At 35.1% G+C, this 20,108-nt stretch overlaps 1 protein-coding gene across 1 annotated transcript in view; it reads left to right on the plus strand.

Moving 5' to 3' along the window:
• CNTN5 (contactin 5) overlaps window positions 1–20,108 on the plus strand; it is a 799,637-nt gene that overhangs the window by 681,166 nt on the left and 98,363 nt on the right. The window contains exon 15 of the mRNA XM_007938106.1: window positions 16,247–16,405. Within this exon, the coding sequence (XP_007936297.1) occupies window positions 16,247–16,405 (159 nt within the window). The remainder of the gene's footprint in view (window positions 1–16,246; window positions 16,406–20,108) is intronic.

The following is a 20,108-nucleotide window of genomic DNA, read 5'->3' on the forward strand; positions in this document are numbered from 1 at the left end:
TAGTCATTTGCAAAGCTTAGAAAGAAAAGGAAAGTACATCTTTCAAATACAGCGCTTTTTCACTCCCACCTACTTCTAAGGATAGGTTTCAAAATCTCTGGTCCTCTAATTACGTTATCTAGTATGACCACATGGCTGAGACTCAAACGTTATTGGTCACTATTTTCTAGCTTATTATATTGGCCTAAATGACCAGTAGGATTACTGACAACTCAGAACTCCTTCTGATCTCCATGTCTCCAATCACATAAAATACCAAATTCTAATGGCTATTTTCCCAGGACATCTTGTGGGGGCTTTCTATCTAGACATGCTGGATTTTGGTAGAAAAGAATCACTCCTAGAAAAAAATGTTTCCAGGAATATTAAGCACCCCAAAAATTAATAGACTTATTTTTACATGATCTTTCCTTACTCTCTCATTGTAAAATTTTTTCTGTTCATCATAATTATGAGACAAGGGTGAAACTCCCAATTGGTTTAAAAGCTTCTGATCTTCATTCCAATTGCTGTTGCTGTTCTTCCAACTCTTTAATTCATTGTTTTTTGCCAACTATGAACAAATTTTACCACCAAAACCAAACCCATTGCCATTGAGTTGATTTAGACACATCATAACCCTATAGGACAGACTGCCCCATAGGGTCCCCAAGGCTTTTAATCTTTACAGAAGCAGACTGGCACATCTTTCTTCTGTGGAGCAGGTGGTGGGATCAAACCACTGACCATTTGGTTAGCCATAGAGTGCTTAACCACTGAGCTACCAAGACTCCTCAAATTATACCAAAGACATAAAAAAACAAAAGAAAGCAAAAATGGTCTTTATGTTTACTGCTAAGAAGGATGTTCATAAACTCACCTGTATCATTTAGGCAAAGTATTGGAAGAACATTTTATCTGTCTGTTCATTTGTTTGTTTGAATTGTTTGGAAAAATCATTCATTTATTCAATTTTTGTATACCTTGGATAAACACAGGAGCTCTGGTGGCATGTGCCTAAGGCATTTGACTGCTGACCAGAACCACCAGTCCCTTCTAAAATGTGACCTTTTTGTTTTCTTGAGTGTATTCTGTTTTCTGTGACTGTCACCTAGATTGTTTTACCGCTTCTTTTTTTATGGAGTGGGAGCTCTGGTGGCCTAGTGCCAAAGGCACTTGACTGCTAACCAGAAGGCTGGTGGTTCAAATCTGCCAGCCACTCCTCAGAAGGAAGGTTGGGCAATCGACTTCCGTAGCGATACTGCCTCAGAAACCCAAGGAGGGGTGGCTATGAGTCAGATGTGACTTGACAGCAGTGAGTTTGGTTTGGTTTTGGTTTTTATGGAGTTGTTGTTGTTGTTGTTATTATATGCCATCGAGTCGGACCTGACTCATAGCGACCCCTCTTTGGGTTTCCAAAGCAGTGTCAGTATGGAAGTAGATTGCTCCATCTTCCTTCCGAATGAGTGGCTACCAGAGCTTTTTATGAAGTAGCAATTTTTTTTTTTTTTCCTATGAGGAGACAAAGAATACACAGTCTCGTAGGGCATATACATACTCTGTGGCCCTTTAGTGATAACCCAAATGTAGTCCTCAAGAACCTAGCACCAAACAGAAGTTTTGCTGAAGTCAGCCCAAAGGCCTATCACAACTCTAAGGAAAACCAGTACAAATTGGTAAGTTCACTTTAGTCTTTACAAAATCTTGTTTTATTTCAACCTATCTTTGTAAATACTTAACTTTTAATATTTTTCTCATTTTGGGGAATATCGTACAGCTTGTAGTCTGGACTCTGAATGATACTTCACTGAACAATACAAAACCCGTGGAGAGAAAAAAATTAGCATTGCTTAAAAGAAACGTCTGCTGCATTTTACTGCAGATTCAATTTTGTCCTTCCAGTAACACCTGGCAAAGGTAATGTCTCTGTTTCACTAAGTACTCCTTTATTTGGAATTGTAAAGACAATTAGCTCTCTAATGAGTTAGATCAACTTAGGTGAAAGAGTAAGAAAAAAACTGAACATCACATGTTATCTGTTACTGAAAATAAGACTAATTGACTTGCTTTTGGTAAAAACTTTCAACTATACACTTCTCTTTTTTCATTTTTGAAAACTAAAATGTGTAGACATTATTGTTTAGCATGTATGGGAGAAATCTAATTTGACATATATATATATATATATAAATGTGAAGGTCATGAATACATGGATCTCCCCTCTATATTATTGATTGAGTGTATCAGTAGCTTTTTTCTTTTGAAAAGAGCTCTGGTGGTATAATGTTTAAAGCATTCAGCTGCTAAGCAAAACACTAGTGGTTCTAAACCCACCAGCCTCTTCACAGAAGAAAGATGAGACAATCAGCATCTGTGAAGATTTACAGCTTTGAAAGCCTCTGGGGCAGTTCTACTTTGTCCTATAGTCATTATGAGTTGGAGTTGACTCCATCGCAGCAGGTTGTTTCACGTTTGAAAAGCAGGGTCTTGAACTGATTCATTCCAGTCCTACCCCCTGCTAAGAATTTGTATTTCCATCTCAACTATAGGAGCTCTGGTGGCATAGTGCCTAAGGCATTTGACTGCTAACCAGAAGCTACACTCAGTAAGATCCCCAGATCTATGAGATCTATATGAATCACCTAGGGATCTTATTAAAATGTAGATTCTGATTCAGTATAGCAGGGATGAAAGTGCAAATTCTCAGCAGAGAATGAAGACCTGTTGACAACTTGTGAATCATTGCTGAGATATGGAAAAATTAAGATAGTGAGGAAGAATATAATTTCTAGCTTTGGAAAAACAATTCAAATGAAATAGCAAATAACCTCTATGAGATTCAAAGTCAGCAGGCACTGACAAGATGAGATACAAAAGGGAGAGCTGGAAGGTTATATATTGGAGTGAGAAGATAAAAGTGTGTAATGTCAAAATGGGAGGGGACAGTTTTGCATTATTTGTGCTGCACTGAAGAACAAAATCTTTGGGAAATTAAAATTCTTCTTATTAGACCTACTTCATAGCTGGTGCTCACTAAATGTTAGTTGAATCTCAAAAGCCCAATTTAAAAAATGACTCAGATTTTTAAAAATGTTCATCATAGTAATCTTTTTACCCAACCAACACAGTATAGATTATAAAATGACCCACTCTGGAATTTGAATCTCACCCTGGAACTAGCTGAATAACCATGGGCAAGTCATTTTAGCTCTCTTGACCTTTTTCTCCTCATAAGTAAAATGAGGGTAATCACATTTAATTCATAGGCTGAATAAGGGAATTTTTAAAGATTCCAATGATAGAATGCTTCTCAGTAATGGTCGCTATTTGTTATATATATATTCTTAACTCTGGGAAGAATTTCCATGTCCCTAAGAGTTAAATCATAGTTCTTCATGGTATGTATGGGCAAGACAGTGCCTTATATTTCTCCAACACGTGATACTACTTATTCATTTACTGAAATACAGCATTTTAATTATTCTGCCCATTTTATTCAGTTATAATTTGATGATACACTCTCTAAAGGTAATTGGGAGCATTTACTCAGACTCTCTTTCCTCAAGAGTCAAATTGGCATGTTGATTGATTTGGCATATTTGTGTTTTCCGCCAGTTTACTGTCATTGGGATAAACTGTAAATTAGCATCAGGTACTTCTCAGTATATTCATTTAACTGACTCAGTGGAATCTTGAGTCAATTTCCTAAATCAGGTTCCATATATTAGCATATCTTTCTATGCATTGATTATTCCATTGTGAGGACATCAATCCTTGAGCAAAAAGCAATGTCTATCTTAGAGTGCAAGGGAATTTCCCATGTGAAATAAACACTGAAATGCTTAAAATACAAGTACACTGACTTACTGAGAAGATATGAGCTGAGTAAAAGAAAAATTAAATATACATATTACATTTTATTCTACGTAAGATCTGTAGACAATCAATCTAGGTTATTTATAATAAAGAGGTCATAGTTTTAAGAGTATTGCTTTCATATCAAGGACAATCATCTCTGTTTACATAGTTAATGATCACCAGCTTAATATCACATATAATAGGTACCAAATATATATTATAAAATTGAGTTATATCATAACATTCAATATTTTTAAAGCATAAATATGGATTTTATAAATATGGAGTCCTATGACGGACTTAATTATACCTTCTGTTTAGTTGGCTATGAAGAAATGTAAGAATTAAAAACAAAGAACAGAAAGCCTTTCTAAATATCACCAAGGGCACAAATGAGTTTGAAAGCAGTTATGAAATGGCTTAGGCACATAAAATACTTACACTAAAAAAATTGAAGCCAAGTAGCATGAGTGATTTTTCAAGTTCGTGTGAAATTATATCTTAGAGTTTAAAACATTCTAGGTCAAAAGTATAAAATCTCCAGCAGAAGAATTTTTTTTTTTTTTTTGCAAACAATGTAAGTTAATCATCTATACCAAAGTGTCAGCATTCTCACTTGTCAGCATTCTGATTTGGTTAATTTTAGTGTTCATTAATCACAGAAAAGTATAGCATAAAACAAGTCTCTTTGAATTACATGTTTTTTCAGAAGGTTATTGGTTCACGTAATTATATCTTTCATGCCAATTCAAGAAATATTAGTAAACTTCATTTGAAATACCTAATCACTGTTGCAAAAAGGCATTTATCACCTGATCTGTATCAGTAAATCAAAGCTCACATATTTGCCTCATAACTTCAGCTCACAGAATGTTAAGTCAAGCTAATAAGTAGCATTGATCATACCCCACTGAACAAGATAGTCTGCATTACAGACGTTCTCCCTGCAATCCATTCATTATATGGAACATCTGTTACAAATTAGCCAAGCTCCAGGACTGCTCTAGTTAAGTGCTTCTGCAAGAGCCTATTGTCCCAATTTCTCCAAATGAGTTAGATGGTGGCATCAGGATTGTACCAAGTTCACTGTCACCACATGACAGCAGTCATCTTTCAGTTTGGCTCAGCTTTAATGGCACATTGCATAGCGGAAAATGTCTTCCTAGAGTTGTATAGCAAAACCCTCAGAGCATAAGCAGTCATCAAAAAAACACAGTTCTTTCTCCATTATATCTAAGCCATTCCCCAGTAAGTTAACACTTGGGGAGTAATATTCATTCTCAGCTCTCAGGGGACTACTGATTTGCTCACTTAGTTAAAATATAAAATTAATGGTCCCAAATATGTGTTTGTCAACTTCTGTTATTTTCCATGAACATGATATTTGTCCCTAGATCCAAAAAGATATCTAGTATCACATGTTATTGGTATTAAGGAAAATCATGGAAGAAAATCTAGATAAACAAGTCCAAATGTGTACCTTAGAAAAAATATTTTAAAAAGTGTCCATCATATTGTCAAGGATGCACTTGTCATAAAGAAAACAGCATTATAAATGTGTTTTCTTACTGTGCCATTGGAAATAATTATTCCAAATTCACTTTGTGGTATGTTTCTGAAAGCTGGTCACGGGAATGTCTATAAACTATTTATAAATGAATAGTAAGATTGAACAAATTAAAAAAATCCACACAGCCATAGATTATTTTCTATATCATAATTTGCATTGTGAAATTATAATGAGTCATACACAATAAACCCAATACTGGATTTATAGAAAGCTTTGCAGAAACATGGTGCCTTGCATATTTTAGCACCCCATATGGTATATTCCTACAGGATTTCTTTTTACTCATCTGTTCTTAGAATTTCTGTAATACTAGTTTAATAATTTAATTTCAAGATAGCATCTGGGTTGCTTGAGGTTTAAAATAAACAAGTTGAATTTTAAAAATTTTCTTAACAATTTGTACATTAGAGCCTCAAATGTCTATTTTCCATTTCAGAAAGATCATCTTCGATGGATGGACAATATTACTTTTATATTGGAATATATAAAGTGTGTACAACTTCAACTCATGTAAAGCTACATTAAATATCTGTGCCTACATCAGTACTTGGAATTGTTGGTTAATTTTCCCTTCAACTGAAGTTTGTGATAATTGACAGGAAAGTGTTTGTATTTTTTCTAAAAAGGAAAATAAACATTTGGAATTCTCTATATAGTTTAAAACTTTAATGTGGGATATTCATACAAATACATGGAACATGACTTCCCAATTTATTTATATGTTTCGCATAAAAGTAGGTTTTAGACATGATTATCTGTCAGGTCTCTGGCAATTAAATGCTTCAACCAAAAATGGCACAAATCATTTTAGTTCAAAATTCAATGGTCATACCGAACCCAAGGATTCAGAGTTCAGTATTCTAATGACAGTCAAATGTTCACAAATTATACTTATCAGGACTAATGTCACTAAATTCCAATTTTATAGAAATGGCATGGGGAAGGGGTGATAGTATTTTTATTTTTTCTTACAATTCAAGTAGATGAATCATCATACTCTAGATAAAATTGTAAGAGACCAGTATACAAAGGATCCTCAGAGACTACCACTGTCCTTGAAATCATACTGACATCTAGTTAGCAACAACATTATGAAAAAAACAATAAGCAACAACAATAAGGAAAAAAAATGGAAAAGTGATTTACTAAACATTACAATTCACATTTGCTACCAAAACATTTTTGCAATGAAAAAGATGCATTCATTTTTAATGATTTAAAGAGATTTTCTCCAAACCCTTCTATAGTCTTTGAGGGCTTGCATCCCACTTTGGGCCTATGGTTTTTAATGACTTCTTTCTTTTAACTTTTCTCATATGTTATCCAATGACTGCCCATCCTACTCAGAATAAAATCTGATCTTCTTACCATGGACAGTAAGTAACTATTTAACAGCACTTTACTAAAATGGGAAAGCATCTTTAATTAGAAGCCATTAAAGTTATTTAAATAATAATAATAATACAGTCTTCCTTCAGAATAAAATTTATTTTATAAAAATATATCACTTCATCTCATTTTAATTGGTCAAAAGTGACAATGTGTACAAAAACTAACTCAGCATCTCTACTAGCTTGTTAAGTTAATTAGAATTATTCATTCATTTGTTTATTACAAATCTATATTGATAACACCAGGACTTCACACCATTTGGAATTAGTTCAGGCATGACCAACACAGCAAAAGTGGAACAAATCTTAATTTATACACTGGATGTACCAGAATAATAACCAGAAGAGGAAAAACTATGCGTTTAAGCCCTGGAATGAGAAACTCAGAAGAGGCATAGTGAGCCCTTTCAGGAGCTTGATGTAAGAGATTGGATTATTACCAGAAGGGTGGAAAGTGACATACATTCAGAGTGACACAGTGTCCTGCCATCTTTGAGCTTGGCACCTTGTTTGCAATTTTGCCAATCAAGAGATTAAATAGCTATAGCTATATAATGTGCATGCTACCTTTGTTTTCTAGGACAGAGATTAAGTTTCTAGCAGAGTGTCCACACATAATTTTTCCCATTCCAGTTATCATTCCTGTACACTTCAATTTACAAATTCAAATCCATTCCAGTTTTGCTTTGTCAGCCATAACTGAACCAGGAAGAACTGGTTCAAAGCCCTGGATAATACACTGTGTAACAAGCACTGTGCTAAGCACTAGGGATACAAACCTGAGCAAATTACAGGCATGATCCCTACCCTTCTATATCTATAATCCAAAAATTAAAGCAACCATTAATAAAATAATCACACAAAATAAATAGAAAGTTTAAACTGTCATTTCAGCTATGGATGAGAGATATATGGTAATATGAATACATATAATAGAGAGATTTTACATAAGTAAAGCAGTCAAAGAAATCTCCTCCAAGGAAATGAACTTCAGCAGACTCAAAAGTCAAAGGCTGGACAGATGTTAAATCAGCAAAGAGAAGAGGGAAAAGAGTTTTATACTGAAGGGTCAGGTTAGATAAATGATAGATAGATAGATAGATGATAGATAGATAGATTGATAGATAGATTAGAGGGATGATGGAAAGAATAAATTTTGAAGTTTCCCAAATGAATTGAAGACATCATAACTACTTTAAAAAAGTAATTAGAACTGTTTAGTTCTCATCTTCATCCTTTACAGACCATGCTAAAAGAGTTGGTGTTCTTCATGGCATTGAGAACAGGAGGAAAAGGTCATTTTAATTAGGTTGGTGAAGAGTAAACAAATCTAAAGTCCTCTAGACTTCATGAGGAAGATAATGATGGGAAGAAAGTATTTGAGGGGAAGGTAAAGAAGGCAAAATGACATAAAATGATACCGAGCTCTGGTGACATATTGAGTGAGGCATTTGGCTGCTAACCAGAAGGTTGGTGGTTCAAACCCAGCAACTGCTTCATTGGTAGAAGATGAGACAATCTACTTCTGTAAAGATATACAGTCTTGGATACCCACTGGGGATTGCTATGAGCTAGAACCAACTCGATGGCAGTTTGTTTGTTTGTTTTTTTCATGTGAAGTTTGTTGTGTATGTGAAGTTTAACTTATCCATCCCATTATGTCAAAAGACCATCAGTGATGTCTCTCTTCCTAAATAAAATTTTACCATAGTTCTCCATAATTCTATTTTCAAGTGAAAATATCACAGAACAGTCATTAATATGTATTAGTATGCACTATACAAATAAAATCTAGTCACATTATTTACATGTGGCCTTTTTAATTGGATCTAAACAAAGTGTCTTTGTACTCGATGCTTCATCATAGAAGATTAAACTAGATTATTAAAATTCAAAAGGCTCTATGGGGCTTGCCTTAGTGACTTTATTTCTCTGCATTGACCCAACCACCTAGACAGTAGCAAAACCTCCTCTTCACTTAGAAAGACTTGGGACTTTTCTTCTGTAAATGAATACTACCCTTGCTTTCCTTTTCTCTCCATCATATTCATGCATGCTTTTGGAAGTAAAAGGAGTCCATTCCAAGAAGTATTTATAGAAATAATATAGAATTAATTTAAGGTACCATGACATATTTGGATTCAAGGCTTTCTTTTTAGTTTTTATGTGTTTAAAGCAAAGACCTGTTTCATGTTTTGAATCCCAGTAAATTTAATATTCCTCTTAAAACTTCTGTGAGATAAATAGTAAGAAAGTCCCCAAAACCAAAAACAAATAAAAACAGACATTGTTTTTATTTGTAGATTTATACAAAAAAAATAACATATAGCAATAGGTATATTTCTTGAATCAGTAGGTTTCAGAATTAGGCAGAGAATATGACATTTTCTAGGTGAGAGAGAGCCAGAAAGATTATTCACTGGGGTGAATCAGTTTCAGTATAAGGAAAATGTTCTTAAGAATGATTCCTCATGTGGATTAGGGGAATAAACTCACCAGAACTCCAAAGCCTGTCATCTCTAGTAGTTGTCCACAAAGAGAATCAACAATAATTTCACAAAAGATCAGTATCTTGTTAATTTATCATGATTTGTTTAAATCAGAAATACCCCTCTATTTGTTGTCTAGATTAAAACCTACCTGTTTCAACTCTTATTCCACCCAAAACAAGCAAATTCTTTGGTCTTTATTTTTCCCCCTAGGAGGAGGAACTCTTCTGTCAAGTACTACTCCCTCATCTGAAAAATGATAAGGTGGAAATAGATGACCCCAATTAACTCAAAATTTCCAAGACTGTATCATATTGCTTAATTATTCTGTGAAGGTGTTTATTTCATGTCTCCAGCATAATAATAATAATAGATTTAGAGCTATAAACAAATATATATTCTATTAATTTTTCAGCTTTAAAATGCAATGTCTTCTCAAGAGAATAAATTTGTCTCACTGAACATTAGGTCAGAGGAATGTGTAGGCCTAAGAGCAGTCCTAAAGGGCCTTTGATTAAGCATGGATTGAATTCATGAGAATATAGCTTATGTTCAAGGCCTTTGCAGTCTGTCATTTACTCATCCATCCTGATTACAAAGAAATGACAGACTGTATCCATTTTTCTAAATTAGGTATTTTCAAGTAAAATATTTAATTTAACAATCCTCCTTAATAGCACTGTCCCTGGGAGTAGGGGGTGTACTTCCCAAATTACTGCCCATCTGACACTGAATCATTACAGCTAAGTATAAAATTTAATGAGATTTCTACTAAATGAGTGGCATCTGTATCACATTCAGACTCTAGCTACTGTCACATATTTGCCATCACTGAGATATTTGCTCCTTACTAATCTATTTCCAACCATGCCTGGTTTAAATTAGCTTTAAAGCCTTTTAGGAGAATTTTGCTGCCTGCTATAGATAGACAGATAGATAGAGAGATAGATAGAGAGATAGATAGATAGATAGATCCTATATATGTGTGTATGTGTGTGTGTGTGTGTGTGTGTGTATTGTACATAACAACAACAACAACAATATGAAAATATGGCAAATATAGAACCATTAAGACTGTACAAAAAATTATTCACTATTTTAATATAATATTCATGAAATTGAATACTGAATATAGACAAGAAGCTAACTGAAGCCTGCATTCAGAATGTAATGTCCAAAAATATATTTTTCTTTTTAAACAGAGCATTGATAAACCAATACTAATATAATCATTATAAATCTTTTCACTTTTGTTATTGTTAAAAAGTGTTTTAATCTTTTTAAAAGGTAAATCACAATGCTAATTTCTCAGAATATTTTTACAATAATATATTCTTAAGAAATTTTTCATATGTACAAGGATTTAGAAAAATAATCTCTCCATAGACTTTGTTGTTGTTGTTATGTGCCATCGAGTCAGACCTGACTCATAGCGACACCTCCTTGGGTTTCTGAGGCAATATCTCTACAGAAGTAGATTGCCCAACCTTCCTTAAGGAGTGGCTGGTGGGTCTGACCCACCAGCCTTCTGGTTAGCAGTTAAATGCCTTGAGCACTATGCTAGCAGAGCTCCTTTAATACCTTAAACTCTCTAATAATGATGAGCCTTATTATTACATTATAGAAAAGTTTTTCTTAATTCATGGAAGTAGCCTGTCATTTTCATTACTGTGCCACACTAAACTTGACAACAACAAAAGAAAACCTATTAATTCAAATATATACCATATTTTTGTGATAAATGGTAATTATCATATTTTACAACATTATTTCATTTTTATTTCTTAAGTGCTATACAACATTCTGAACTCAAAACAAAACTCTTTGCCTTTTTCTTCCTTCCTTTCTTTTTCTCCCTTTCCTTCCTCCCTTTCCTCCTTTTCCTTTATCTCTTTTCAACAAATATTTATTTATTAAGGATCTAATATGTGCCAGGAGTCCTTGAATGTTGCTGTTGACACTATCAGCTGTGAACTGAGAGCTGGAAAAGAAAAGACCTGCAATCTGTTTTTGAAAAATCAGCCATTGAAAGCTCTATAGAGTACAGTTCTACTTTAACATACATGGGGTCACCATGAGTTGAAATCGCTTCAATGATAATTGGTATAACATATGCCAAATAACCTGCAAGGTCTTTTGGATATACCCACTACCATTGAGTTCATTCTGACTCATAGCGACTCTCATAGGGTTTCCAAGGCTGTAAACCTTTGTAGATTGACTTATCTTCCTACCCCAAAGTGGCTGGGGAGTTTGAACCACTGACCTTCAGGTTAGCAGCCCAATGCCTTCACCATTGTGCCACTAGAGAGCCTTATAATATCCTTTGGATATACAGACAGTCTTAAATCATAGAAAAATAATTATAGTCAATGTACTAAATGTTATAATGAGATATAAAACATACTCTCAAAGCACTTGTTGTTGTTATGTGATGGCAAGTCAGACCCCACTCATAGAGACACCTCCTTGGGTAGATTGCCGAACCTTCCTTCCAAGGAATGGCTGGTGGGTTTGTTGAATATATCATTATTATTTCATGGCTTTTGTTTTTCATAAAAGATACATCTCTGGATTGGATATTAACAAATTCAGGGCTGTAACAATATCTTGTCTTCCTTTAAGGACCCTTCCCCTCCCCACAAAACATAGTGTTTTACGTGTAGTAGGCACTCAGTAATTGTTTAGTTGAGTAAAATATACTTAAAAGAGCATATACACATCACCATTTAAAGATTTAACTTAAAATAATAACTTTTTAAATCATTTTAGAGTGCATACTTATTGTTCAGAATTAGAAAATCAACAGGTATAAAGAATAATTTTTTAAAAAAATAATAAATTACCTATATCTCCATCTCCAAGTAATAACTATGTACATTTTAAAGCATTTCTTTTCAGTCTCTACTTTTGCTTGTTTGAAAAATTACTATTTATACAATCATATTTACCTATAATTTTGCTGTCCACTTTTTTCACTTACTGTATTGTGAACATGTGACATGTCATTAAATAGTATCCATTAGTAGGCAGTTTAATAGGTGCCTAAAATTCCATCATAATAATGTATTATTTAAACATTATGCTATTATTGGACAATTAGTTGTTTACAATGTTTTGTAATTATAAATAATTGCACAGCCACAATCAGTGTCTTGGTACATAACTCTTTGTCACTGTGGGTGATTATTTTGCTAAGAACCAAATTTGGTAAACAGGCAAATATGGAGAATAATATTTGGAGATTTATTAATTACATTGCAAATTCCATTTTTTTTTGCCTTCTAGTTTTTTTTTTTTTTAATTATCAAAAGTCATTATTTCCCATTATAAAAGAAATATGCTTTCTTCAAGAAGACTAAACATTTTCATAGAATTTTAATACTCAGAAAGGCAAATTATTTTATTTAAGTTAACAAAGAGTTATTTTCCACAGTATCTCATGTAGTGCCCTGCACACAGGCAGCTGTTAATAAATGTTTTTTGAAGAAGTAGATAAATAGAATGGATGAAATGCAATAGAATAAATGGAATATAGAAAATGTTAATAAATAAATCTGTTGATGATCATTCCTGTTCAAACACATTAGCTGAATTTCAAATTTTTTTTCATGACATCTTCAGGATCCTCCTTAAAAATTTCTGTGGAATGCCTTATCTTTAACAAACCCTCAAACTATTTTGAAGTCAGTTTCAGTTTTCTGTTGCTGCCCCAAAACTTGGTAGCTTAAAACATCAATTTATTTTCTCTTACAGTTTTGGTGCTTGACAGGCACAGCTCGGTGTTTCTGGCTTAAGGTTTCTCACACAGATGTAGTCAGATGGTGGCTGAGGCTGAAGTCATCTGAAAGCTTCTTCCCTCATGTCTGGTGTCTGGGCTGAGATGGTTGAAATAGATGAGAGCAAATTGTATCTCTCTCTCTCTCTTCATGGACCTCTCCAAATGGTTAGGTTGAGCTTCCTCACAGCATGATAGTCTTAGTGTAATTGGACTTTCACGATGGTGGTTGACTTTTCCTATAGAAAACATTACAAGAGACCTGGGATGAAGCTGTAAATCTTCTTATGACCTCATCTCAGAAGTTACATAGAAATAAATGAGCAAGCTAATGTTCATAAATTCTTAGTGCAATGTCAATACATTACAGTACAGTTAGAGTATGGTAACTAGTAGTAGTAGTATTATAGTTAATATTCTTATAATTATTATAGAGACTTCTCCACATCTCTGTCAGTCTTGTTAGACTTCCACAGCACCAGGATCTCATTTGTTTTCCTCACTTCAACCTTGTTGTTGTGTGCTGTCAAGTCAATTCTGACTCATACCAACCTTGTAGGACAGAGTATAACTTCCCTATAGGGGCTCCAAGACTGTAATTTTTACAGAAAATGGCCACATTTTTCTCTTTGGAGCAGCTAGTGTGTTTGAACTGCTGACCTTTTGGTTAGCAGCCAAGTGCTTAATAGCTGCACCACTAGGGCTCTTTCCCCTCTTCCTTAGCTACTATTTTAATAGCTTGAACATTGATATTGGTGATGCATCATACACTTTCACAAAAATCCTAGACTTTGTCAACTCTAATATTCATATTCTCTACTTCACTCAAGATATACACAAACCAAATTCTCACTCAGAACTACCCACTTCCATAGAGTGAATTCTGACTCATAGTGACCCTGTAGGACAGAGCAGAACCACATGCATAGGGTTTCCAAGGCTACAAATCCTTATGGAAGAAAATTGTCTCATCTTTCTCCCATGGAACAGCTGATAAGTGTGAACTGCTGATCTTTTGGTTAGCAACCAAATGCTTTAACCACTGTACTACCAACCCTCCTCACTCAGAACTAAATTACCTTTAAAAGAAAAAATTCAGTCTAATTTATTACAAATGTTCCTATCTTTACATCTTTCCCCCATAATATACCAGTTTCCTTGACTTCTTTCTTTTAATCTAGTCTGTCAACACTATTCTGGCTTAACCTGACCCTCTGCTCCACTTACACACTAAGGGGACTGCCATCTTTGATGATATGCAAGACTAAATCTACAAACTCCTAGACTTGAAGAAAAGGAGCTCTGAGGGTGTAGTGGTTAAGACATTTGGCTGTTAACTAAAAGGTCTGTGATTTAAACCCATATGCCACTCTGTGGAAGAAAGATGGGACAATCTGCTCCTGTAAAGATTTACAGCCTTGGAAACTCAATGGAGGTTGCTACAAGTCAGAATCTACTTGCTAGTGAGTTTGGTTTTTGGAAACTCGAATGAACCCCACTTTCTCTGGCCCTAGTCATGACTTTTCTAACTTTACTGAGTTTATCAGTTCCACTTCAGAATTATGCTATTCAACCAAACTTGAGCATAAGTATTATTCTGAAACTTTTGTATATCATTCCTCATATTCTTCCTCTTTCATCATGTACCCATTTTCCTCCAGCTCCTAGTCCCATTCTCACTCAGACATCGTTGGTTTTTGTAGTTGATTTCATTTTCTTCTTTAGTGAGAAAATGAGTACCTTCCAAAATTAGTTCTCTCACCTTCCCTTTTTTCCATCTAAGTTTCCAGTGCCTCTAGCCATTGTTTCCTCCTCCATTTCTCTCTTAGAGGAAAGATTGTTAATGCTTGTCATGTCTTTCCACTACATTTTTTGCCCCCAATGCCAACCTTCTGTCATCTTGCTAACAGAATGCTTCCTGTCTTCTAAATCTTTGGTCTCAGTCATCTCCTGCTGGTTCTCATCAATCTTGACAGAAATGCTCATCTCTCATTTAGAAAATAATGCCATTTGCCTCTGCAAGAATTTTAAACTCTTTCTCCACCTCACTGTCCCTTCCTTGTTGAAATTATCTACAAAGACGTTTTCACTAATTTCCTTCTTCTCATCATCACCCATTTTTTTCTTGGCTCTTTATAGCTTCATTTAGCCCTTACTGCTCAGACTCCCTAATTGCCAAATCCAAAGACAACTTACTACAGAAAGACCAATTTAGAAAATAAGAACATTAAATACAAAGAGTGGAATTGTTTTTCATTCATAGTGAAAGCATCATTGCAATGTGAATGTACCAGAAGAATTTCAATAAGAAAATTGACATTACTTTTTAACCACTAAAATGTAAAAACAGCCATACATATCTTTTAAAATATTATTAGAAATTACTATATAAGGAATGCTAACAACACAAAGGTATGTGTCTTCCCAAATCAGATTATGGTTGTTTCTTGAAGTCGACAATCCACAAGCATTATAGATGATTGTCATTATTCTATACCATCATTTCAAGATTAAAGGGAAAATAACATTCTCTGAGCCACCAGCCTCCCACCTTCACCAAATAAGTAAATAATCTAATCATACCTTCCTTTGTGCTCCCCTCAGAACTTTACCCATGACTCACTACTGCATATGTCCTCCCTGTTCTGCACTAACATTGTTTTAGAGGTTTTCATATCTTCCCTATCAGAATTGAAGCTACTTGATCATATATACCACAATGTTTGCATATCGTAGTTTCTCTGAATATGAAAATTAGCCCCATTCACCTATAGCTTTTTAGTAAGAATCGGATACTTTTTATTCCTAATAGTGTTGGCTATTACCTTCTATTGCTGCCTCCGTAAGCTATGATTGATTTAACAGCCATAGTTGATATTGATGTTCATATCCTTTTGTTTAGTTCTAATTATTTTTCTTTTCCTGTACAATATGATACTAATTGATAGTTACCTCCAAGCACAAACTGTTAGGAAAAAAATCAAATTTATAATTAATTTACCTCTAGAAATCATGGAAACCAACTTGTATCCCAAGACTTTTGGCTGTCAATTTTAATTACTAAATATGTATTTCATTACAATGATTAAATAGTGTGATTGAATGCTTATTGGAAATATAATTTCTCTTGGCTCCTCATAATGGTTTTTACTTAACTTTATCCATTATCTTTTGCCTATAGGTCCCCCAGGCCCACCCGGGATAGTGATTGTTGAGGAAATCACCGAAAACACAGCCACACTGTCCTGGAGTCCAGCAGTTGACAACCATAGCCCAGTCTCCTCCTACAACCTCCAGGCTCGCAGTCCCTTCTCCCTAGGCTGGCAAACAGTAAAAACAGGTAAGAGGCTCTAAGGCGACATTGTACACAACAAAAGCAGCTCCCTATCTCATGAGCTATATTTGCTGATGATCTCAGAAGAATCTCACTTGGATTTTAGAAATTCTTAGCTATTTATTACTCTATTCCCCACTGTTTGATTCTTTTTATAAACCAAAGAACAAGCTACCCTGCTTTGCTTTCTTCTCAATTCCCAAAAATGGAGCACATGGTGTTTGTTTGTTTGGAATTACATTACGTTTATATCCAACAAACCAACCAGTTTCTGTGGAATCAAGTCCAACTTATGACAACATCATGTGTGTCAGAGTAGACTTGTGTTCCAAAGAATTTTCAGTGGCAGATTTTTCTGATTTTGATTTTTCAGGAGTAAATATCCAGACCCTTCTACCAAGGTCCCTCTAGATGGACTTGCACCTACAACCTTTCAGTTACCAGCTGAATATTTTAACCATTTCCATTACCCAGGGACTCCACAGATGTTGCAACAATAGTACAAGTTGTTCCAGTGGGTCCATCCTCAAGCTTCTCTGAATAATAACATCTTACATAACCAAAGTATAATTTTCAAACCAGGAAACTGACATTGGCACAATGTTGTTAAATAAACCACAGACTTATTTAGATTTCAACAATTTTCATGTGCTATGTTTTGTTTCAGTTTTGGAGTGAAATTTCATTGCACAGATTCAAGTAACCACAAACACAGGAAAATAAACTTTTGTCAACCCAGAGAGAGTCCCTCATATTACCACTTTATAGCCATACATCTCTTATATTTATAAAAAGAAAATCTAACATAAAATCATGTTATTTAAAACCATGCAGTGACTGTCTCTAAGAGGTTTGCATTATAGTTGCATTATTCAAAAAATTATTTTCTTCCCCAGTGTTTTTTTTTATGTTATAATTACACTTACCCTATCTTTTCAAATGTAGCTGCCCTGTACGATTATGTAAAATTACACTCACTTGATAGTTGTTAAATCCTGATTTAATCTTAGAATTACAATGTTGGCAAAAATACCATGGACTGCCAGATGAATAAAAAAATCTGTTCTCGAAGAGCAGAGATTAGAATACTCCTTAAAAGTAAGAATGGCCAAACTTTGTCTCATCTACTTTGGTCATGTTGTCAGAAGGGGCCAGTCCCTGGAGAGGGATGTTATGGTTGATAAAGGAGAGGGTCAGAAGGGGAAGACCCTCAACAAGGTGGATTGGCACAGTGGCTGAAACAATGGGCCCAAGTGTAGCAAGAATTCTAAAGATGGCATAGTACCAGACATTGGTTCGTTCTGTTGTATATAGAGTCCCTATGAGTTGGAGTTGACTTGAAGGCATCTAACAACAACACAAAAAGTCTATAATATGTAATCTTCAGAAACTGTTGTCCATGCTGAGTAAGGATTTGTGCTTTTGTTTTGTTTCCTATCTCAATATGTAACTGATTTACCTGCTTAGAATTTAAATATAAAATTAAAAAAAATATATTTGAGTGCAATAACCTGAAAATTCATTTAATCAGAATATTATGGGAAGGAAGTAGCTCATTGAGTAAATGAAACTCAAACAGAAACCAATTTTTGTTTAAAAATTTACCGTTCGGAGTCAGAGGAGGAAATACATTTTGCATATAGAACATAGTTAAGATTTTTCTCAATATTTAACTTAACCACATTAAATATAGACCTGTTTGGTGATCATTACAGTGTACTATACATATGTTGTTGTTGTTGTTACGTGCCGTCGAGTCGGACCTGACTCATAGAGACCTCTCCTTGGCTTTCTGAGGCAGTATCACTATGGAAGTAGATTGTCCAACCTTCCTTCCGAGGAATGGCTGGTAGCTGAGGTCCGCCAGCCTCCTGGTTAGCAGTCAAGTGCCTTAGGCACTGTGCTACCAGATTTCCTATTATACATATATACATATTTATTTTGTAATATATAAAACAGTGAGTATTGATTTCATCCTAGGAAGCTCTGGTGGCATAGTGCCTAAGGCATTTGACTGCTACCCAGAAGGCTGGCAGTTCAAACCCACTAACTACTCCTTGGAAGGAAGATTGGTCAATCTATTTTCATAGAGATACCACCTTGGAAAACCAAGGAGGGGTCATAATGAGTTGGGATAGACTCAATGGCAGTGAGTTTGGTTTGGTTTGGTTTTGGTCTCATCCTAGCTCAATTATTGCCTTGTGATATGTCTTTATACTGTAGAAATTGGGGGAGGGGGAACTCTCTGGATGCAGTAGAAAAATCAGGAAAAGGACACAAATTCAAGCTACATGAGCAGGATTACTCAAGAATTCTTATAACTTCCACTCAGTGCCCCATCTTACCTTCAGTGTGGCAGTCCAGACTTTTGCTCTGCTACTAGGAAATAGACTCACCTTCAGATCTGGTATGTATACTCATAAAGCCAAGTCTACTGCTTGCAGCCAAACTCCCTGCCCACTGTTGCCACACTGCCCATACAACTTACTTCATGGGCAGTTATTCTTGTGGGTACAATGCAATTCATACATATGTTTCTTTATTCATCCAATGCCTATTTTCTTTCTTGTTCTTACCTTAAAACATAGTGAGGGATTCCAGAAAACTCATAGTTTCCTAGTTGTACCTATATCCTCATTCCTCATCTGCCTTTTTTTTTTTTCTATTCATCTGCATTTTTTGTGTATATATATATTTATTTATTTATTTACATGTGCATACACACATATACACACAGATCTATATGGAGCTCTGGTGGCCTAGTGCCTAAGGCTTCGACTGCTAACCAGAAGGTTGGCAGAACCAACCTGCTAACCAGCTGCTCTGCAGAAAGAAGATGGGGCAATCTACTTCTGTAAAGATTTACCACCTGGGAAAACCTATGGGGGTCGCTATGAATCAGAATTGACTTAATGGCAGTAGGTCTGCTTTTTGATATCTATTTCCGTAGTGATACCACCTCGGAAACCTAAGGAGGGGTCGCTATGAGTTGGATCTGACTCGATGGCAGATAACAACGACAACAAACACACACACACACACACACACATACATATCTTTGCTGCTATTGTTAGGTATCATTGAGTAAGCTCCAACTCATAGCAACCCTACATACAGTAGAACAAAACACCGCCTGTCCTGCTCCATTCTCACAATCGTTGCTATGTTTGACCCCCTTATTGCAGCCACTGTGTCAGTCCATCTCATTGACTGTGTTCCTCTTTTTTACTGACCCTCTGTTTTCCAAGCTAACATTCTCCTCCAGAGACTGTTTCCTCCTGATGACACTTCCAAAGTGCAGGGGACAGAATCTCTCCATCTTCCCTTCTAAGGAGCATTCCAGCTGTTCTTCTTCCAGGACAGGTTTGTTCACTCTTCCAGCAGTCCATAATATATTCAAGAATCTTTGCCAACACTCTAATTCGAAGGTATCAATTCTTCTTCAATTTTCCTTATTCATTATCCAGGTTTCCCATGTATATGAAGCAACTGAAAATACTATAGTTTGGGTCAGATACCCTTTGGTCCTCAAAATGACATCTTCACTTTGTAAAACTTTAGAGGTCTTTTGCCCAGTGTAATACTCTGTTTGATCTCTTGACAACTACTTTCTTGAGTGTTGATTTGTAGATTCAAGTAAAATGAAATCCTTGACCACTTCAATGTTTTCTCCATTTACCAGGATGTTGCTTATTGATACAGTTGTGAG

Source organism: Orycteropus afer, unplaced genomic scaffold, assembly GCF_000298275.1.
Source record: "Orycteropus afer afer isolate SDZICR_OR568_19922 unplaced genomic scaffold, OryAfe1.0 scaffold00047, whole genome shotgun sequence".
In the NCBI taxonomy this organism is placed as follows: domain Eukaryota; kingdom Metazoa; phylum Chordata; class Mammalia; order Tubulidentata; family Orycteropodidae; genus Orycteropus; species Orycteropus afer.